Genomic DNA, 23,794 nt, shown 5'->3' with positions numbered 1-23,794 from the left:
AAAGGTGTCGGAGAAAGAGAGAGAAATCTTTCTTCCTTTCCATAAAGATGAACAACCTGGGAATAAACTATCGCTTTACCACCTCTCCAAAGATGCTCTCTGGACTGTGGGCTGCAGATTTGGATATGTGGAAGAAATGCAGTTTCACTGATAGCTCTAAACTGCCCCAAAGTGGTATTCTGGGAAAGAATAGTCACTCACAGCTTAATACATAAAGGGAAAATGGATTTGATATTTATAAAATCTGAGGAGATAATCAGGACTTGGTGGAGAAAGACTAAAATTCCTGCAAGACAGTGCAAGTAATAATAATATTAACTCAGGGGTATGGGCTTCCACAGGGATGCACACAAAACCACCACACACTTTACCCAGAGACTGTATCATGTTCCTGAAGAGGAGAGCAATTTGTGACAGCAATTCAGCACTCCAGCAGGAACAGGGAGATGTCAAAGGCCTGTTTCCATCTGAATGCCTGTTAGAAATGACATAATGTAGACATGAATCTCTTCTTCCACAGATCTTTCAACAGAGAGAAAAAAAACATACAAACAAACAAACCACCAGATTGAATTTCTAGTATCTTTGTGGTTCGACTGTGCAGGATTGAGATCCAGGTAGATTCATGAACTAAAATATCATTAGTATACTGAAAAAGCAAAATTAATTCAACCTGAAGAACTGTTTGAGTACCCTTAAGGCTTGAAAAGCATGAGCCAGCCGTGTTTTTATTTCCCTCCTGTCAGATACAGTCAGCTCAATGTCCTTACAGATTCTGCCCCTGGGTTAAGTGATGTTTATATGTTTATACAAACCCTCTATGTAACAAACTGTTACACCACACTTCAACATCTGCGGATGACAAATATTTACTTGAACAGCCACAAAATCGTTGATTCATGAAGAGTTTCTGTTGGTAAGAAGCATTTCTGTTCCCTGCTGCTTATCTTGGGCTTGGGGCTTCTGGTTATCAAAATGCCTGAAATGTGGGGTTTTCAAAAAAATTGGCTCCTCTTCTCTTTTCCCAGCCCAGAGCTGGGGTTAGGAGCTGCTGCTGGATTAGACAAAAACAAAAATAACTGCTGAAGCAGTCATTAACATCTATGAGTTTACTTGTACTTAGAGACTATTTCTCCTTCAGGAGCTTCTGGACCTGAGGAATCTAACATTGTCTTCTAGTCAACATATTTTCATAGACTGAAAGTCCTTTTAAAAGCAGATAAGACTGAAAAGTCATGTTTGTAGCAAAAATGCAAGGCTCTCCTTCCCAGGGCTGAAGGGTGGTGAGTGACCCTGCACTCCTGAACAGAAATCAGGCTGGGGAGAGCTGACAAGCAAATGAGTCAGAAGGGAAAAATACAAGGTGAAAATGCCATTTCAGAAGAAGAGAGGGAAAAAAAAAAATCACTTGTCAGCCAGTATGTCAGAGAGAAAGTTCCTACACAGATGGTCTTAATAATTCTTCTAATGTACAATTGAAATAAAGTCCCACAGTGTTGTGCCCTATCAGGGCTTGGCTAGGGATTTGAGCTGTGAGCTCTGGAGGCCTGGAAAATGTCCTAGGATTCTTGAGGTCAATCATTTATGAATTAAGTTACTGATTTCCTTTTACATTTTTTAAGCCAATTTCCTAAGTTCTCTGCGTACATTAAGATTCCTCCCAGAGTGAAAGCTCTGCACATAGACAGCTTCATTAAGTCATTAAATATTAAATGAACTAAATTAAGCTTGAAAAATTACCTCAGGCTATTTTTCCATCTAAGGTCTCTCAGATAAATCGAAATTACTACGTATTGTGCAAGAGACTCATCAGCAGGCTGAGGAGGATGTAAGAGTTTTCCTTCTTTCATACTTTCAAGCTTGCTCTAGAGGATGGAGGAGGCTGAGTTGTTTAATTCTTCTACAAGTGAAGAAATGGCTGACTTTTAGGAGACTCTACCTTTCAAATACAATTTTCATTTCATAAGTTATATTGTACTTTCCACTGACTCTGTGCCGTTATGTAAAATATTTTAATCTCTTGAGTCCCAGTAGGAAGAGCTTTAAGATCCTTCATCTTCATTTCTTTTCCTGTCTCTCCTTCTAAATGTCCCAGCTTTGCTGGCGTGAAGCTGTCATTTCTCTCCCTCTCTCCAAATGTCATTGTCCATGCTGAGTTGTTACCTGCTGGTTATCAGCAGCTACTCAGACACTTTGCAGAAATGACTTTTAGATGTTAGAATAAAACGGAAGAGGCAGGGGAGAGCACATGTCCTCTCCTTTGCCCGGAGCAGATGGAGAGCTCTGTTTTCCCCCCAGCCTGGGGAAGCGCCGTTCCCACGCAGTCCTGGTTCTGCGTGGCTTCTGCAGGGAGAGCTGCTTCAGTTTGTTTTACTTTTTCCATGCAATCTGTGTGGCTAAACATTTGCTGTTTGTGTGACTCAAGTGCCAGACACCTCCCTGGGAAAGCAAACCAGCAGAACCCATCTTGCAGATGACGACTCGAACAAACCGGAACGAGTGGGCGTTTCTGAGACGATGCAGGAACCCTGCCAGAACCGAACCCGAATTTCCAGGCTGTGCCTCAATATTCTTAAACAGTGCCCAGTGGGATCTGCCAGCCAATCTCAAAGTGGTGGGGAGAAGCTCAAGGAGTTCAGGAGGATGATCTATGGGTTTTGTGTCAATGACCTTCTTTTTTGTGGGCTCTGAGCCTACTGTGGGTTCGAGCTGATCTACTGCAGCCACTGTCAGTGCCCAGGAGAGTTTGTCCATGTCAAGGTGACACGTGTGGATGTGGTTGTGGAGCCTCGTTACTGTGAGGGCATCCAACCTGCCACTGTCCAAGGTGTCTCTTCCTACCTCCCATCTACTGTATTTTCATAATTTGATATTGTGTGGTTGAACACAATTCTTTATAGAGTATAAGATGTACTGACAGGGAAAGGACAACTGGTTTTGACACATGATTTATAGAATTAAATTTCTTACATCTTTTTTCTTTATGAGCAACTTCCTTTTGTTTTTTTTATTTGTTTCAATTTTGTTAATGCACAGCCAGACACATTCTGCAAGACTCTCGTTGTGTTATTCCTGGTTTCCACTGAAACCAGTGAATCTGTCATAGAATTACTTCCAAAAGTTTGTGTGGGATGTATGTACCTGTTAAGGTTTAAATCCAGTCAACTGAGGTTTTGAAGCTAATGCCTTAAAACCCTACAAGAAACTCCTCATTCACTGGCGATTGGCTTTAGTTTGCTGTAGCTTATTTCTCTGATCCAAAGCCATTTTATCCCTGAATGAGAGAATTCCCATCAGAATTCAGTGTGCCCCAGCCTCTCTGCATTAGCTTCACCATTTCAGCTGATTTGTCTTAACTCAGTTCTATGTGTCCCTGTGAAATCAAGCCACCATGGCTCTTTATTGGGACTCCAGTTCCAACATTTAGATCATGCAAATGCTGTGGCAGTGAGTTTTCTTCCCATCATTTTGGAGCAACTTTTCAAGCTGATAACGTCACAAATGTCTCCATTAGAATTAACGTGTCACATCTTCTTAAAATGCTGCTCCACACAAATTGTTATCTAGTTTATACAGAAGATTAAATATACCAAAGTACTGCTTAAATAATTTATCTAAGACTCCCTCCATGCAAGAAACAGCAGACAATTCTTAAAAAAAACACCCTTTGTTTTATTATTGGACATTGGTTTTTCTGAAGCCTGTGCTCTCACTCTTATTCCTACCCTGCTGCTTGCAAGCAAGCTGTTTGTGTTTTAAAAGAAGAATGTAAAGTAACATTTCATTTGTAGTCCAGGCAGAAAAAGCATTTTTATTTATCTGCTGTTAAAAAAAATAGCAAAGCTTAGAATAACTTTTTAGTTTAAAGATGCTGCCATCCAGTGGTTATTTCATGTGTAAAACTCTTAGATCGAGAAATGTCTCAGCCCTTAGATGTTAGGTTCCCCCCCTGCCCTGGACTTTTTCCAGTGTCCTGTGCAAATTGTGGTTATTGCAAATACAAGACTTTTCACAGAGAAATGAGAGAGTGTTTCTTTTCAAGGACAAGTATAGAAGATAATATTGAGGCATTGCATAAGCTGCTATCTCATCCATTTGGATTCCCAAAGAGCAAGGACCTCCTCATTTAAATACCAGGGACACCTTGAGCCTGAATATGTGTTGGAATGTAATTGTTCAAGGCATCATTATGACCATTAGTGCTTTGTCACTGCCTGAGGTTTGTTGTGCCTTGCAAGTGTTTGTATTTATACATTTGTTCTCAATACTTGTTTCAAGTGATTCCACTTCACTGCACTATCAAAACCTCAGCAATCTAAACCCCATCCAAGCATCCTTGAAGACAAATCACAGAACAATTGGTGATTTCTACGTGTATCTGTGGCGTAGGAAACTTGTAATGACTCAGAAGAGATGAGACTTGATAGATTAATCATAGAGGGGTTTGGGTTGAAAGGGACCATAAGGATCAGCTTTTTCCAACCCCCTGCCATGGGCAAGGACACCTTCCACTATCCCAGGCTGCTCCAAACCTCATCCAACCTGACCTTGGGCACTTCCAGGGATCCAGGGGCAGCCACAGTTGCTCTGGGTAACTTGTTACAGTGCCTCACCACCCTCACAGACAGATATTTCTTCCTAACATGTAACTTACATCTCTCCTCTTTGAGTTTAAATCCATTCCCACTTACCCCATCACTCTTTGCTTCTGTAAAAAGTCTCCAGGTAGCCTGCAAATACCAAGAGCAAGTTAAGCTCTGAAGTAGTTCTTTTAGAAATAATTTCACAGTGATGATTGTCATCATAAGTAACCCAATAATCATCTCTTTCCTGCAGGGATGCCTTGTTGGATTTGACCTGGCTCATGCTGTTGGGAATGTAGAGCTTCATTTGCATGACTGGGGAGTAGATTTTGCCTGCTGGTGCTCCTACAAGGTAAAACAGATTCGTTGTTGGGGGCTGTTTTCCATAATGTCACTTATCTCATGGGTCAGCAAGCAGGTCAGGTGAATAACAGCTGCACCTGAACTGTTGAGCAAGACTTGGCTGAATCCTTGAATTTGCCACAACAGAGAGATGGACACTGACTTTGATGGCGCCTTTGTTATGAGTGGCTCCAAAAAATTGTATTGGCAATGTTCCTTTGCAAGGTCTTGTGGATGTGAGAGGGATACTGCTGGTGGTTAAACATTTGCCCTGTGGACGTGGGATCAAGGGCTCTTCTCTTACTTCTCACACCAAGAAGGTCTCACAGCCATAATATTTTATGAAGCGGTCCCTAAATAAGAGAATATTCTTGTCTAAACTTTAATAATTTCAGATCACAGAGCAAGGTATCTTTAGTTCCTTTGGCTCCTAGTGAGATTAAGACTCGACAGACACAGTCAGATGAATTGTTTGATGACTTTGCTATATGTATTATATTTCAGATGTACTTCAATTTTCTGGCCTGTTAGACTTCAAATACCATATGTAAGCCAAGAGAGATACTTTTAAAACTAACCTGAAAAAATATATCTGCTTTTACCTTCATCAGCAGTTTGTGACAAGTGCTAAGATCTCCCATCTAGAAACCACTAGAAATGTTAAAATTGGTTTGTTTTATAGATCAGGGTGAGGGAAGGAAAGTGATACTTTACAGATAATGAGCATAACATGTACATATTGATTTATTCTTTGCAGTATTTAAACTCTGGAGCAGGAGGCCTTGCTGGTGCCTTTATTCATGAAAAGCATTCCAAAAGTATTAAACCAGCGTAAGTATTTTTCTAATAATAAATTCCCAAATAAAAAGTGCTGTGAAGTTTAAATAGGAAAGAACCTTCCTTTTGAATTGAGATCTGAAAGTGAAATTGTGTCAATTCCCAGCCATAGAATGTGGGCATGTGCATCTATGGATATATCTATAGAAACAGAAGAAAATTCCTGTTTCAGGAAAAATTCATTGGGCTGATATTTGTTACTGATTTAGTGCTTCAATGAAAAGGGTAGTAAACATTTAGACAATTTGGTTATCTGACTGTGTTACTTCAGATGGGTTGTTTTACGTTAACTTTAGTAAATTTTGAAATTGCTAAAACACATGCTCACATCTAAAATCCATTTCCTTCTTTAAGTCTCCTATCAGTTCTTAAATAAATAGAACCATAAAAAAGAGTGTTGATAATACTAAGAATAAGCATCCTAAATCATGTCTATGAGGAAGACTGCTTAATATAAAGAGAATATTTAACATCTTCCTTTAAAAATGAATTTTAAATAATCATTGAAGTCTTTGGTTGGTGACCAAAATCAAAGCCAGTTTCAACTCTGTTCCTAATAGCTCTTTAGTAGTGGCATGTTTTCATTAAAATTATATCCACTGGTAAAGCTAGGAATTATTACATGGAGATCTGTTCTGAAAGACTGTATAATCCATGGAAAGCTGAGCTATCAGCTGAGGTTAGCTGCATTAACAAAAACACCTGTTATTTAAGCTATTTTATGGCTATACTCTATCTACATATATTAAGAACAGTGGGATAAATACTTTTAATGCACTGACAAATGTAAACATTTGTGGCTGTAATGTTTTGAGAAATTGCTGGCAGTTCCTTTTATTTTAGCTTGAAGAACGCAAACTAAATCAGGTTTCAGAGACAAATAATATTATAATGAGCAGCTTTGCTGCTCTATGTGCTGGTTTCAGACTGTCTAGACTCCCAGGAGATAACAAAATAACGCTGATAAGTTCTTCTCAGTCACCCATAACAGAAAACTCATTAGGATGACATATGGCCTGTTGTGAGCTGATTCCAACCTTATATGTGAACACAGGCAAAACACACTGGATATCTGGATATTACTTCTGGAAAGGTTTTTTCTGCTCCCCTGTTGCCAGGTGCAGGCATTGCTCCCATGGATGCTCCTGGTTGTGCAGCTCCCATGGATCTTGGTTGTGGGGATCTGGGAAGATGCTAAACAGTGGGAAAAAATGTGAAAGATTACAGAATAGCTATAGGTGGAATGAATAAAATATCAAGGGCTTTCAGTCTTTTTTCCCCTTTGATAACATTTTGGAACTTTTCTGAGGGTACTAGCTTGCTGTTGTAGGTAAGAGTTTATATTAGTTTTTCTTGAACCTGTTCCTTCATACATAGTCATTAATTTGTGTACTGAATCTGGATACTGAATATCTTAAATGAAATTACCTATATGGAATAAGCTTTTCCAGCCTGGGAACCAATTAAGGATATAATTCCAAACTTCCTGCATCGACCCTCTGCATTATTTAATCATAGTTATTTCGTATTTCCCAAGATTTGATAATCACTCATCAAATTGTTTGTGGTTCCTACGGCCCGGTTGCACTTTTTTTTCTTTCCCTCATCACCCAGCCATTTCAGATCTCCAAATAAGGCGCTGAGACAAAGGAGAATTTGTCTATGTCAAAGTGTTCAATTGTATAGCTGATTTAAATGCAGAGCAATTTGCTGTATGTTGTACAATCAAATAGAGTGGAATTTAACTGCTGGGAAGTTGCATGCTTTGCGCTGGAGCTGCAGAGGCTCTGGCTGTCATCTGAATCAAGGATGACACCCAGTGGCCACACAACTTCACTCAAGAACAGAGCCACCAACCACTTGTTTCTCTGCACCTCAGCCCACACATAAGCAGGGAATTAAATTCCAGCCCAGCTGACACCCTTTTGTCATTTGAATTGTCTGAAATACTGTTTTAACTGATGGCCAGGTTTAGGTGAGTCAATTTTTACCCACCTTTATAAATTTCTCTGATTTGTCTCATCCTTCATATTTCCTGCAAGTTATTGATTAGGTAGTTATTTTTATATGGAAATAATCTACTGTGTCTTAATGGGAAAATTTATATTCTGCCTGTAATTAGAGAGGTGGAACATTTGCCTTTTGCTGTCTGAGGCTGGGACAAAAAGGACATATTGAAAATAAAACAGCTTGGTCCAAAATTTTCTGTTTAAACACAAAACCCAGCTACTGCACATCACCAAAGGAATTTAGGTATTTTGGTTTAACTTCCCTTAACTTTGTGAGTTATGCTTTGTCTTATGGTCAGTTTAAGAAACTGGCATCCCCTCCAGCAACAAAACATTTATTTGCTGCTTTCTTTTAAAATGCAACTTGGGATAGAATTGTCAAAGTATTTAAAGAATTTAATAGTATTTAATTTAATTGCCATCACTACATGAGGCCATGCCAGAACTCAAACCTCCACAGCCCAGACCTGATGTAATCAGTAATACCTTGACACGTCCCAGCAGACAAAAGGCAAACCAGTCCCACTCTTCTTCATGGAAGTGCAAGCTTCCCACAAGAGTCATAAAGTTGGTGATTCAGTATTGTGGGAAGGATTTATGCCTGAGGGCAGGGCTTTAGATCATCTTTAGATCAGATGGATCAGATGGAAGCTGGGGGTGGTACAGTCTCCTATGTCCTGTTGCTGTTTTGTGCCATTGCAAACACCATCCTGCAGTCCTGCAAACACCTTGGCTTAGCTTGGGATGATTCTTTAATTCACTGCAGGGGCCATGGGTCTAAAAGTGACACGTTGTAACCAGCCCAATTAACATCTCTACCCAAGCATGTGGGGTAGTCCTTTGTTAGGTCCCATTTTTCTCCTTAGAGCAGTAAAACTGGATCAGTCTGACATATATGGGTCTGATCCACCCATGATCTCACCTCCTCTCAAGTCTCTCTTAATACTCAAATAGCTTTTTTAACACCTGCTCTATATATCACAATGCAATATATTCCTGGCTAATTGCGTGAGAGTGATTTCTTTATGGGAAGGTTTCAAATAAATAAAAAGGAGCTGGAGAGAGCAGAGCTGTGAAATACTACTGAAACCATCGGGTCAATGCAGGCTGAGCCTGTGCCACCAGGTTTCCATGTAAGTGTTGCAGAGGGGAGGTGTCCAACACACAGAGATCACTGAAGTGACCTACTGATACTGAAATTTTGCTTGTCTGGCTCTTTGGGCTCCAGAAAAATTCCCATTTTAACTTTTGATTTTTTTATTATTTTTTTTTTCTCCCTCCTTAATTCGCCATTTATAAAAAGGATAACTTGAATTACCAAGCCATTTAGCTGTAATGAAATGGGAATATTTGTGAGCACCTGGGGGAGAAGATGCCTGAGTCAGGTGCTCCCAGCAGGGTGTTTGCAGCTGTGGATGGGCAGTAGGCTCAGCTCTGCTGTCAGGTGGTGAAAGGGACAGGAGGAGACAAATTTGCAGAGCCCTGAGACAGTAAGCTGAGTAAAAGGAAGGCACAATTTAAACAGATGAAAGGGAAATAAGTGAATGTAAAGCAGTCAGGAAAATAATAGATATACCCTGGCAGAGGATTAAATTAAAACTCTACAGTGTTTAAGATGAAGGGATTTATCAGGACTTTAGCCCACACTAGCAGCAGGTAGTGTTTAAAAGTGAAAAGTTTCTGTGGTGTGAAGAAATGCTGCATGTGCAGGAAGCAGCTGATGTCCAAAGAATTTGTTGGATTTTATCATAGGATTAAAAAAAAGCTTAAAAGAGCACGAAGCACAAGGTACCCATTTGAGGAACAAAAGGCATCTTCAGTCAATTTCTTCACAGGCAGAGGTGAGATATCAGCTCTTTTTCTTAGACCACTTCCCCTTTTGGTATTTTGATACCAGTGAAAATGCCAGAGCACAAATAGCTTCCTGCTACTACTTTATAGAGACCTGCACAGGTTTTTTGGTGTGTGAGCTCTAACCCTGGTGTCAGATAAACAGAAATATGCTCCTCCAGCTCCTTATACTTTCCCCTTCCCATTTTTCCCAAGTGCTCTGGATCCCCATCCTGCTGTAGTGCAAACCTTCTTTCTCCAGTAACTGTTTTGCAAGAGGTTATTCTACACCTTCTAGGACTGGTAGCTCCTGCTGAGTTTTCATTGCTCATTTTCTTGATTTATGAGGAGATATCACATTAGTCTTTTTTTTAAATTTTAATTAGAGTCACATAATCCCCAAAATAAAGAGCTGAATCTTCTGTAAAACTGCTGAAAATAATGTAACTTTGGAGGAAGTAAAAGACAGTCATAAAAGGGTTTGGAAGGTTGTTTTATATCTATTGTAGTGGAAAGAACTAAAGCTGATCCTGTTTAGAATGTTTCTAGGAATCATAGGATTATAGAATGATTTTGGTTGGGAAGGACCTTAAAGCTCATCCCATTCCATCCCCCTGTCATGGCAGGGACACTTCCACTGTCCCAGGCTGCTCCAAGCCCTGTCCAACCTGGCCTTGGACATTTCCAGGGATCCAGGGGCAGCCACAGCTTCTCTGGGCAACCTCTGCCAGGACCTCACCACCCTTGCAGGGAGGAATTTCTTTACTCAGACTGAGTCTTCTACTCAGACTTTACTCAGATAGTAGGCTAAGATGGTAAATTTCTCACTGACTCCTTGAATTTGTCCCCTCTGAGCATCTCAACACCACTGGAAGCTTTATCAGAGCAGAGCACCTTGTCCTGGTCAAGGAGAGAATCTGGAGAAGCAACCCAGAGGAGAAGCAACTCGCAGGGAGGCTGTGCTGAGTGCAGCCAGGTGGGACAGTCAGTGGTGACAGATGGCAGTGAACATGCTGCTGTTTCCAGAAGGGCTCTCACTGGTCCTACTGGACTCAGACTGTGGGCTAATGTAAATAAACTACTCGTGCAGAGAACACGTGTCCCCTGAGCGCTTGAGGTATCCTGTGCTGAGGTAGAAATGAACTGTTGCTTTGCCAAGGAGATGAGAGCAATTTAGCTCCTTGAGCTAATTTAGAAACCAAAAGTTAAAACCTCCCTTGGGAAGAGGCTGTTTAGGAATAAAGCTATTGGCTAATTAGGCTTAATTGCATTGTCTTGGGACAAGTGATTTATTAGGCCAATCTAGACCCATGATGGGCCTGCAGGGGTGTGTTCTCGGATTCACCAACTGCATGGCAAATATCCAAGAGCATTTTTAAACTTTGGAGTGAGTCTCTGGAAGAAAAAAATGAGAGAGGTTAATGTGCACTCACATCATCTATTCCCATTCTTATTTCTTCATCTCCTTTTATGTAGCTCCCATGATTGTCTCCTTGTTCTCTGTCAAGCATTTTCTCTCTTTTCCTTCAAATCTTTCCTTGTAATTAAGCTGTATCTTCAAGCAATCTCACCTCTTTTCTCATTATAAATATCCTCCTTGTTCTTTCCTCCCTGAAGGTCTTCCCCTTTGTTTTGTCATCTTTGCCCTGGTTGGATTTTAAGGTGATTGTAAAGGTGCTGTGTGTGAACCCTGTATCACCTATGGGATTGCTGGGGTGAGTGTGGAAGAAATGCGCTGTTCTCATTTCCTGAGTGCACTCCCATGCATTTCTCCTCCTGGATCATGCTGTAGGGACATCACCTGGTGTGCTGTGCCGTGCTCCTGTCCCACTCCCAGCCTCAGGAATGGGAGGGAGGTGGCTCCATTCCTTCCACCTTCGCTTTCCCGCCTGCCGCCTCGCCTTTCTCACGGTGTAAAACACAACCGCTCCAACACATGAAAGGAACCAACTGGCTTAGCCTGATGGAAAGGTGAATGTAGCCTGGGGCCGACTCTTGCATCCTGTTAACTAGCAAGGAAGGGATCCTGGGGCTCTCCTTGGAGTCTGGGTGGTTGCTGTGATTTTCTCTTGCTCTTCAAAGGCTGTGAGTTGTTATCTGCCTGCTCTCTGTGCCTCAGTTCTCCATTTACAGGCAGGTAGTTTTGAAAGCACTTTGCTGTGTCTTGATTTTTCCCCATAAGACAAACCTTCCTGGATGAAATGCTTCCTTCCTTTACTGAAATGCAACACTTGTACTGGTGGTATGCACCTCTAAGAAAATAGAAAGAAAAACCTTCTTTGCCTGCTTTTTTAATAAGTCACAAAAAGAGGCGTTATTTCTCCTCTTGTCCATTCATCTATGTGTTTCTGTAGCCACCTCACAGAACCTTTCTATATTAGGGAGGAAAGAGCTTATTTTTAATGAAAAAAACCTCTAGTAAATCTTCTGCTGTTTCCACTAAGAGCTCACTTACCTCTGTGCAGAAATGTGCTGGAACTAATGTAATTTTGCATCTGGGATTTCCTACTAGATGTTGACTCACTTTCAGTGTTTGATCATTTTTCACTTTTTCTACTTCAGCAATTTTGGAACTTTCTATGGAGTTTTCCTCCTAAGATTCTCAGTTAGACCTGTAGTCTGCACATGCCCTTTAAAAATGAGATCTGCTCATGCTTTTGTATTGGTTCATTAGACCACAGTGGGAATTGTGTCTAATTTCTCTTCATAGAATGTGCTTTGAGGTCATGGCATGGCTTGAAATTGCTCTAAGCTGAAAGCACCAGCAAGACCCTTTATGTTTTTGTACCATTAATAGTCACCAGATTTCTCCCCATTTATGTTCCTTGACTACATTCCTGTAATTGCCAGCTATGGGTTCAAGATGGGGTTTTGTGCCCTGGATGTTTCCCAGAGCTTTCATGTCCCTGACCTGGCTGAGCACCTCTCTGGCTTCAGCTCATCTCAGAGACAGCTCACCTTGTGATTCATGCCTCAGCCAGCTCCTGACTCAAACCATAAGCATTTTCAAATGTCTTTGCTCAGGTTAAGGAAATAAATCAGTCTTGTTACTTTTGTCTAAGTTGTCATTCTGGGTTTGTGCATGGGGGGATTATGAAAGAGTTTTTTATCTTTTTTTCTTCTTTGCTTGGTTTACCAATTGTGCTTATTTGTTTCCACATGTTTCTGGTCTTCATGCTCCTTCTTTCTCCTGGCTGAAAATTTTTCCAGCACTCAACCAAGATAAGGTCTCCCCAGGTCAGAAACCTTCATATTTTTCTTTTTCTTTTGTCTGCCTTAATCAAATCTATTTTATCTTAAATTCCAGCAAAACACATTCACAGCCTGCTGTCTTTTATTTTTTACCCATCTCCACATGTCTCAATCAGGAGCTTCCTAGATGCCCTCATGACATACATTGTCTGTTCTTGCCTACTCACTGTAAACCACCCTTCCTCTCACTTTCCATTTGTGAAATACTTACTTTCACACCTCTTTGTTGCTGCTGGTAAATTTTTACTATCACAGTGACTACTCCCCATTTTTCCCTGGACTAATTTTCAGTGCTTGCTGCCTCTTGCTGCCTTCCACTGTGTGGAAACTGCAGGGGCAGCTCCAGCTGCAGAGAGCTCACTCAAGTGACTGAAGAGGAGTTTCTAGTCAGATGCTGGGAGAAACACAGAATCTTCCCTTTCCTTTTCCTTTCCCTAATTTCTCAGTCAGCATGACATCAATTCACCAATCTGATCACACCAGTGAAACTGTTTTGGGAAAATGTTAGGCTCTTTCTGTCCCATTTCATGAAAAACAGCTGCTCAACGTGAAGAATTATTTATTATTTTCTTTAGCTGTCTACAGATTATTGAGCAAAACCAGAATAGTTTCCTATGGAAATCTAGTTTTTCAGCATCCTTCTGTTTTCACTGACAGTTTTTTGAGATGACTTTTGAGCAACCCATTGTATGCTAGTTCCTGGAGATTTTGTCAGTGTGTGTTGAAGGTCAGAGTTGCAGGTACAGCTCTTTTCTAACAGGAAAATAAGTCCATATAAATGTCCTTATTTGATGCTTCTCACCTGCTTCTGCAGTGAGAGGATCCTGGAGCTCCTGGAACCAGTGTTGGACCTCATGTCAAACATGACATTCTTACATTGGACCTCATGTCAAATCTATTTTAGACCCCATAAGACCATTAATTTATGTACTACTGAAAATTTGGGCAACTGCAGCCCAATTAAGAAAGGCCCTTAAATTACATTTTTCTTGCTTTCTAGAGGTGGATGAAATTTAATCTTTTTTGAAGAGAAACTCTTTAAAACAACTCTGAAAGATGTCCATTTCTGTTCTCCCTTAATTATTTCATGTCTTAGACTTCAGCTGAAAAGACTTCATCTGAATTCTCCTCTTTCTTAATAAATGTTTTGTAACAACTACTGGATTATGTGGCAGATTTGCTGGCTCTTGAAACTATCAATTCAATTAGTTCTAGCCACTGCCATAAAAAAAGAAATCTCATCTAATGTGGATTGTTTCTTGTTTTAGGCAAAGAGCAGAGGTGATAACACATTTTAGCTAATAAGGATTCTGGTATGATAAAGGTCTTGCATTAATATTGTGATTGCTCTATTCAAAAACAACAAAGACCCAAGAAAGTGCAACTTCCCAGATATTAAATTTTTTATATTACATTTCAGTCGGATACATTTATTATTTAGAAATCTAACTAGATATCCTCCCCTGAAAGATTTATTCAAGGGATTGCAGAGACTGTATAGTTCAGTAAATGCATCATAGTAATCAAAACCACCCAAGTCTCCTTTAAGTCAGAATTCACATTTAAAAGTAGCTCTAGGAGGGATTGTTGCTTTCACTTGTTTAATTTAATCTATCTGAAGCAGCCTAGAAAAAAAATTAAGGAATTCTTAAAGAATATCACATGCTCTTTTTTTTTATCACCATAAAATAATTGAGAGCTATTCAGTACTTTATAAAAATCACTGAGAACTTTATTAATATCTCTATGAGTAAATTGGCTCCCCGCTTGATTTTTAATTTCTGGTGTTAGGCAGAATATTCAATTTCCCCTTACTAAATGTGTGAACATACTGTTGGCTGTATTCCCCCTTTTCATATATCTGATATTCGGCCAGTGAAAGTGTTATATGAGCACTTTGTGATAATAGTTGTCCGTAAGCTGATTTAACAGTTTTTAATTCAACTTCATTAGCCTTAGGGGGTTTGTTTTTTGTGAAATCTTCTCCTGGGATTTAATTTAGGCTCCCATTTTGTCTGCTGTTGGATCATACCTTTCTTTTGCCTGATCATGGCGAATGAAATTATTGTCCTTTATCTTGAGTGCCTCAGAGGTTTGGTGGAGAGCTCTGCGAGGCTCCAGAGGGTTGTGATTGGATTGGCAGCATTGCAGCCATTCCTCTTCCTCACACCCTGGCCACAACAACTTGTTTCCTGCGACAAAAGTGAACTCAATCTCCCTTTGTTTTGACCTGGAGGGGTAATATGGATGAATGTGTTGAAATTGGTGTATTCCCACTTGTGTCCAGCCTAAAAGACTAACAAGGTAAAAATCAATCCAGGAAGAGTGTGTGCACCCTCTGTCTTCAAGCACCCAGGAGCTGTAAATCACCTTGTACTCACTGACCAAACAGCCTGGGTTTTTCACCCAAGAGCCTCTCTAATTGTGGGAGCAGTTTTGCTAAATCACCCACCTGGAAGAATAGGAAAGCTCAGGGAGCAGAGAGCTGCCCAGCTAATTTTGGAAAGAGGGTGATTACTCAAGTCTAGAAGTTTCTTAATTCCATCCATTGCAGTTGCACAGTTAAATGTCATTGTATAAATTATGAGACTGTTTGTCAGGATTTGGGTCTTTGCTGTTAAAACTTGCTGCTAGGCAGAAAGTGAGTTTAGCTATTTTTTAACCAAGACAAGCCTCAAAATAGAGGAGAAAAATTGTCTCCCTTTAGATGGTACTGAAAATGCAAGCCTCTTAACAGAAGAAAAATGTCATGCTATTAGCCTCTAATACAATCACATTACTTTGGTCCTTTGACAAAGTAAAGCCTCATTGATATTAAATATGAAAAGTTACTACTTTCACAGTAGCAACTTTTCATAAGGAGTTTTGATTTTTTTCCACCGAGTTTTAAGAGACTGGCCCATTAATAATGTATGGCGCCGCTCACAAGCCACATATGCTTAATAATTAGGAAACATTTGTAATGAGTTGAAAAGGGTAAGGAAAGCAGCAGAGTGTGTGCAAGTCCTAAACTACAGAAGTCTGAGGCTAATAATTACCTGGGCTTCAAAAGCTTTTCAAATCCTAACAACAGATCCTACTTAAAATTAACAGGCACTGCACAGAAGAGAATAATGAAACAAGTCCAAGCTTACCATTTGGGATAAAGGACAGCTAAAAAGATATAAAGGAAGAAAAAAAAAAAAAAAAAGGCTTTAAATATAGCTTCTGGCAATCTTGGCAAAGTTTTCTGAAGGAGACTGTGAGAGTTAGATTTGAAATATTGCTGAAGTCTAACAGGGGTGGCTGCTATAAGTCCCTTAATCCCCTGTGCAAATCCTTGCCCTTACAGATATATACTGTGGGGCCACTCCATACCTGACAGCTTCTCAGCATGGGAAGAATTTCACCTACACAAGGGGGCTAAAATCATTGAATTCTTGATTTCAGTGATGAAACTGGGACTCACTTGTCCACTATTTGTTTTGATTAAAGAGACCCCTCATCATTTCAAACATCATTAGAAATGTCTTTTCTCCCTTTCAGTGAGCTGTCAGCAAGGGAGCTCTGGGTTGGAGCAGGACCTTCCTGGGGTGCTCCATATGGACAGGGTGGGGTGGAGTGGGATAACGTTTTCCATCCACTTGGGCTTGTTTAGTTTCAGCATTGCTGTAAAATATCATGTGGAATTAAGAAATAGAAATATTGAATTTTTTTTATTATTCATTTTTTTAGCCTTCTCAGTTAAGTGTTCTAGATCAAGAAAAATATTAGATTCTGAAATGAATAGAAACCTAACACTGGCAACAACTTTGAGAGTGAAGTGATAATTTGGGGAAAGGCTGACAGGAGGGGGAAAAAACAAGTGACATCAGCTTTACCTCCACATACCCTTTCCTTATCTGCATATTAAAAAATCCTATATGAGATGTTCCAAATAAATCTACCTCTTCATCCTTACATGGTCCTCATTGCTAAATGTATGAACACATTTTAACAAATATATTCTCATCCCTCACTGCAGAGTTAAGGCAGTCCTGAGTCCAATTCCTAGAGATGAGGGCTTGAGGCGTGGAGAGACCAAATGACTCATCAATGATCAGACAAGCCTGTGATAGCAAAGAAAATTGAAACTCCTTCTCAAACTCCAGCCAGTGAGCCAAAAATATGCCATGTAAAGCAGTGAGCAGGTTTTTCTGTTTTCTTAGTTGGTGTGTGTATGTGTCATTCTATTTATTCTGAGTTTTGGCATCGAATCCAAAGAAGCACAACCATGCTCCTGTGCTTGCAAGAAAATTAATGCCATAGAAATTAAATGGAAACATATTAAAAATGCAATTAGAAAGCTGCAATAAAATTAATGTAGAGTGGAATGCAAAGAGTTGAGCCCAGCTGTTGAGCCTGGGGACCTGGTCTGTGCTCAGAGGTTGTGCAGGTTGTTTGTAGATCTGGGTGAGAGTAAGGTAGATTTGAGGGGGTGACAGAACTTCTATGAATTTGGTTTCTGGGACTGACCTTTGACTGAGTGCAGCAGCATTAGGAGATGCTTCTGCTCAGGACCTGAGTCCTGGGTACTTTTTTCTACCTGTGTTGCATTACACAGAGTCCACAAAACTGGAGCAAAGTATCTCAAAATATGGAATTAAACCTTCAGCTGGGCTGGAGATTCATGCATGGATTTAAGGGATGTTTAGAAATGTTTTTGGGTTTGTGGGTTTTTTTGTTTGCTATTTTGTTTTGTTTTTTTCATTTTATTATATCCTGACATTTGAAATATTGAAGCTGGACTTTGTGAACCACCAGTGATGTGGTTCCACCACGTTCTCCTAGGCAGAAGGATGATGGTCCAGCATGGTCAGATGTGGATTTTTCCTAGCTCCAGGCTGGCTCCAGCCTCCAGGCTTTCTGTGTCCTTTTGTAGTTTAATTTCTAGCATCTCATGGGTGTTTCTGTTACACTCACATTTCCTGCTACGAGAGTGATGTTTAAGCTACAACCTCTTTCCTCTAAATTTGTGTCATACTGCTCTTGCTCCTGCTGCTTGCCCATCTTCTCTCTTTGGGGTGTCTCGAGACATGGACATGCTCCTCAGCCAGCCAGTCGTGCCATGGACATGTAGGACTGCAAGAAACTGAATTTCATTATTATTTTTGGCCCTTTCATTCTTTTCCCTGCACAAGGATGCCTTTGCAGACATGGCATAAGATCTGCCTGGCTCTGTGTAATGAACTTTGTGAGCAATGACAGGTCTCATTAATTCCTCAGAGCTGATTCTTTCTCATGGCTGGAGCAGCAGCATGAAAAAATCAAAGAAATCTTTGCCAACACCTGGATGCTTTTGCAAAATTAAAACAATGTGTGAATGAAGAGCTTAGCTGCCACCCAGAAGTTACATCAGCTCCTTTGTGGACACAGCCTGGCCCCAAACTGCCTGTTTATGATTTGGGTTAATCCATCCTTTCATAAACATAACATGCTCTGCTGGTATATGCTCCTAATAAAATCTAAATAATGACTATGAGATTTCCAGCTCGCTTTGTGACCTGATAAGGGAGAGGAGACAAACTGTTCTGTGCCCAGGGAAGCTGGAAGATGTAAAACCAAGAATTACAAACTTCACACTGTATTCCTGTAGCTTTTCAACTTGCCTTCCCCTGGATGTGACATGATTGTCTCACAAATTTTAATGACAGGATACTTCCAACACATTGCCCTGGACTGTAAAAGCTGGGCCACATTAATGATATTTCCCTCTTTTCTGTACCTACTCAAGAGTTTCTGTCTCTTTTTCTTGCTGAGGAGGGGAATGAGACCCGTGTTGCTCCAGGCTGTAAATTACAAATGAGTAGAATGATCATCTGTAACACCAAAACAAAGGTCAAAGGAATTTTTTATTTTTTGTATTTTTTCTCTGCTCTTTAACTGGATCTTCTTTGATGTTTACACTGCACATACATCACGGTCATTATATCCCACACTCCTGCATCATTAATGCAACTACAAACGAGATGACTCAAGTTATGAACAACCAGTGCTTCAGTCTAATGCAGGCACATATAAAGGAGGAAAATGAGCTAAATAAAAATACTTATTGAAGGGATTGTTCCCTGGTGTAAATGTCCTTAAAGAGAGTTTGAATAAATAAGAGGGAGGATACTGTTCCTTTTTGCAGTCATTTTCCAGCCCAGCAAACCTTTGTTCACTGATTTGTAAAACAAGAGAATATTTTGGAGTAAGAAAAAAAAAAAGGAATTTGAGAAGCTTTCAGCAATATTTGATTATATTTTTGTTTCATGAAACTGAGCTAATGACAGTTTGCTTTAAATTTTATGTGGCACATGTAAAAATTCTGTGCAAATATTGGAAGTGGCAGAATTCCCTGGGAAAGTCTCAGTGTTATCAAACTGTGAGGACATAGACAAGGTTGGATGGGTCCTTCACAACCCGGTCCAGTGGAAGGTGTCCCTGGCTGTGGCAGGGGCTGGAAAGAGAAGCTCTTCAAGGTGCCTTCCACCCCAAACCATTCTGTGATGGCAATGGTTTTATTTGAGGCATAGAATGGAGCATTCTATTTTAAAAGCTATTTTCCAGCAGAAGTGGGCTTGTAAGAATATGCTCACCTTGCAGAAAAAGACAGAGCTAGTATGGCACTAATTTACTCTCATTTTTGGCATGATTTCTCAATGGATTTCAAATATGCTTTTGCTCCAGGATGGAGATATCCTCTGTGGAGGTGTTCCAGGAGCATCTCTGCTGAGCAGCCTCGGGAGGCTGCTGGGGATACCTGGGACTGACAGCAGGATGCTGCAACCAAAACTTATCCACCATTGAGATAACAATTTTGATTAGTGGTGTGCTAAAACAAGGGCTCAGTTTGGATAAATTTGAATTTTTAATTTATAGAGGAACATTTGCTAAATTAGACCTTTATCTCCTTAGACATTGATTTTTAACACACTTCCCACAATGGGTTTTATCTGTCACGGGAGGCATGAAACTTGACAGTCCCATTGCTAACATGTTTAAGGGGTTTTTAATCACAGGCACATCATATATGGCTTTTCAGAGCCTTCCACTTTATGTATTTTGCCAAAAGCTCTGGGTTGGAATTCAGAATCTAGTTAGCTCTTGGTGCCTTTGTTCTTGAGGCAGGAACAGTTGAAATGGAGACTGCAGTTCAAAATGCTCACTTTGCATGCAGAGTAACAACTCTTTAATAAGAAATTTTACTGCAGTAAGTTAATGTGCAGTTTTATTGCCTATTATTTTTAGTGAGCGTTTATAAAGCGTTATGTTTGGGGTTTAACACCTTAGCTCTCTCCCATCACAACAGGTTGAAATTTGGCATAGCGGTGGCAACCTTCATTTCAAAATTTTCACAGAAAATTGTAAACAGCAAATCGCTATAATTTGTGAAGATTTTGTTAATTTCCACACTTTGAAGCCTGTCAACTTAAATGTCAAATAACGTGACATCCATATGGGCTATTAGATCAATGAGAGTGTAGGACCAGAGCTGCCTCAAAGTGCACATCCTGCAGTGACACCTCTGAAGTTCTAGAACAGCCAAAAGAGAAAAAAATAAAAAACAGAGGAAAAGCAAATTGTCAGATTATGGTAGGAAAGGGCAAGACAGCTAAAACTGTCTTTAAAAAAGAAATAAAATCCTTCATTCTGTCATTTTGGAAAAGTTTTGAAATTTCGCTTTCCAAGTTGCCTCCATGGTGCTGCAGCTGAGATCTGGGTTGAAGCCAACCTCAGAATTAACAAGTTTTGAGCATTCAAAATGCAACCAGAGATCTTTTCATCAGCCCTGATCTGGATAATGGTCTGATTGATCTGCATTTTGTCTTTGCTTTCTGGGTGTGGTCCAAGTGGAACATGGTATTGTTCTCACAGACTGTTAGTCCAGATGTTTTATTTCCCATGGTTTTCTTTTCTGCTTAAAACTTTTGCAATTCATGTAATGTGTGTGCCATTGATATCAGTAGATTTTTGAAGGAACATACAATATTCAGGGTTTGCAGTGCAGTGTTGTCTATATATTATCGAGTTCCTATAAAATAACTGAAATATCTTTTATGATTCAAAGCATCAGTAATGGAGTCACTCAGGCAGAGGCTCCATTGTACTTTATTTGGGGTGTATTCATTTTGGCAATGTAATATCTCATTTAAAATGGATGTATATTGCACTGTTAATTTTCATGGGGCTCAGAATAATAAAAACATCATGCAGCAATAAAGAAAAAAACATGCCTTTCCTGTAGACCCTCTGTTTAGATGCAGCTCACAGAAGTAAACATAAAACCTGTGTTGTTATACAGAAATACGAACTACTTTATTTTACACTCTGCAGTATTCATATAACAAGTTTCTAACTCAAATGTGGTCTTAATTCTGCAGAACTCAGCTCTTTTAGGCAAACTACAAAATGCTCCTTTAGGAATGGCCCATGACTTTCTTTCCCCTGTTTGTTTCCAGGAGGGCTGATCTGCTGTGACCTTTATTTAGAGATTTTTTTTATCATTGCAAGTTCTTCCAGGCCTCACTTAAAATTTTGCTCTCTGGCACAGGGAAAAGTGAACAAAGCCTTGGCAGAAATGGTGTCCAGTATGTCCAGTTCTGGAGAGCTGAGAAGTTCAGGAAGGAGCCTGTGATGGTGACTTCTTGATATTGCAAAAGCATTGATACAGGGGAATCTCAAGTAGGACTGACATTGTTAATCACTGATATCAGTGTGCTGAGTTTAGTGGAGAACACAAGGGAGGTGGGGAAATATTGCCTGATTTTGTAATATTGGTTTTATCTGCAGTGCCCAGGCTGCAGGTGATCCAGTGTCTCCAGATGCTTTAGAAAACTGTTTATAACAATGTCCTCAAACGTATTTTCCATTAAATATGAGTTAATAATGTAGTGTCATTTTAATGCCCAAGGTCAGACATTTTTTGAATAACTGTATGGAGTTTTTTTTCTTCAGGAGATGATCTTAAAAAAAATAAATATTGCATTAAGCTGGTTTGAGTTTTATTTTAAAGAAAGTTTTCTTTGAAGAATAAATTTAGTTCAGTAAAGTAAAAGTGTATGCTGAATTCACATTGGTCTCACAGTAAGGACAAGGCAATGCCCACACAATCTTCTTTTCAAGGTCTGGTTGTCTGCTTCTTGTTCACCAAAAAGTCCTTTTCTTGCTGAAACTAAGTCAGATTTTATAACTCATTTTGGCTTTCAGTATTCATTAAACTAAGTTTAAGAGGAAGGGGAAAATTGTTTGAATTTAATGCCTTGGAACCAAGCAGTGGAAATATTTCTGTACTATTTTTGTTTTGTGAAGTGAATTCTGAGAAAATGGATATTTTAAAAATCAATAGTTAATTGAAAGATGTGGTGTGCTTTATACTTTGCTGTAAAAGAAATTCTCAAATGCTAATGTTAAGTTTTTAGTGCTCTTTATAGAATTTATTGCATTTTTATGTCATTGTTAGAGATAAAATATATTATTAGAAATGAACATGTTGCTTAGTCTTATACAATTCTTGATACTTAAAGCTAAATTAAAAGGTATTAAGATTTCTATTAATTTATTTTCTTTACAAAAATCTTAGGCTAATTGGCTGGTGGGGCCATGACTTCAAAACACGATTCCTTATGGAAAACAGTATGTATTCATATACTCTCTATTTTACTTTATTTGATTTATTTATATGTAGCCAACTTCACTTTTGTAGCATTTGAGGAGAAAGGACAGAACTTTGAATTTCCTCATTTATGTTAAAGGCATTAGACTAAACTCATCCTAAATATGTGAGGCAGAGGAGTTAACAAAATAAATGTTGGAATAAATTTTTGTGTGGGCATGAGGGTTTGACTGTCTGCTCCTAGACATTTTGCTGAAATACCTTCAAAATGCAGATATAGAATATGGATGAAACTTTCAAAGTATCTCAGTGAATTAAATTCATAAGTCTCTGAGGAGCGAGGATCTGCTATCAGTCACTGGGGTAAAAATCTTTCTTCAGGATTAGTTCCACTGGAATTAATGAGAAATTGTATAAATAAAGGTAAGGCAACCTGACATAAGTCATGAAGTCCCACTAATGTTTCAGCATCTCCAAATTTCCTGCAGTAGGGAGGGATGAGTTGTAAGACAAACCTGCTCTGAAACAGCCAAGTGTTTATCGTCCCAACAAAAATGAGAACTCCTTTCCAAATCTGACAGCTAGACTGCTCAGCTCCTGCTTAAAATATGGCAGAGAGAATATCCTGAGGGATCAGGATGAGAAAGGAGCTTTTTGGTTTGATTGGTTGTTTTGTTTTTAATATATTTTTAATTTTCTGTGGCAGTGCCTGTTGCTGTGGCTTTGGCTGGAGAGCACCTCTCTAATAGCCTCAGTCTGCTCTTTGTTTTCAGACCAAACGCACGAGAGTGGCACTATGGAAAGCCAGCAGGAGACACAAATTGCCTTGAAATACTGCTAGAAGAAGAAAAACGTTGTTTATTCATTGCCATGAGCAGTTTACAGGGAAGAAGTTGGGCATTATAAAATTAGCCAGTCTGCTGTGCGTGAAAAGCGTTTCCTCCGCCGCATCCTCCCGCTCTGGTGCTGGAGCGTGAGATATGAACGGTGACACAGACCTTACAGCGAGGCTTTTGTAGATTTATTAAATAGATTTGGTGAAATTTCACAGCCCAAAGTCCAGGCAACTCCTCTCGGTGGCCTGAAGCTACACTTAGCTGCATATGCAGCCTCCCATGTCTCGTCAGCTCAATAAAGTTAAGGAACGTGATTCCTTGCTCCGCTGACTTGGAATTTCTCTGCCTCGTGCCAGCCTTAAAAGAGATTCAAGTGTAAAGGTGGTTTTAACACACACCATTTAAACAAATTAATTGCAGTTCTCTGGTTCCCATGAAGCTGCTAATGAGGTCTTCTGCTGGATAAAATTTGGCTTCTCTCGAAGTTGA

The 23,794-nt window shown here is 39.7% G+C and overlaps 1 protein-coding gene across 3 annotated transcripts in view; it reads left to right on the top strand.

The window, feature by feature from the left end:
• The window catches only part of KYNU (kynureninase), a 56,974-nt gene that overhangs the window by 28,535 nt on the left and 4,645 nt on the right, over positions 1-23,794 (top strand). For all 3 annotated transcript variants that reach the window (XM_058840307.1, XM_058840308.1, XM_058840310.1), the window contains exons 9-11: positions 4,837-4,935; positions 5,683-5,756; positions 22,437-22,489. In XM_058840307.1, coding sequence (XP_058696290.1) covers positions 4,837-4,935; positions 5,683-5,756; positions 22,437-22,489 — 226 coding nt within the window. The remainder of the gene's footprint in view (positions 1-4,836; positions 4,936-5,682; positions 5,757-22,436; positions 22,490-23,794) is intronic.

This window comes from Poecile atricapillus, chromosome 5 (genome assembly GCF_030490865.1).
Source record: "Poecile atricapillus isolate bPoeAtr1 chromosome 5, bPoeAtr1.hap1, whole genome shotgun sequence".
Lineage (NCBI taxonomy): Eukaryota > Metazoa > Chordata > Aves > Passeriformes > Paridae > Poecile > Poecile atricapillus.
Note: the sequence above shows the minus strand (reverse complement) of the source record. Positions and strands in the feature narration are given on the sequence as shown.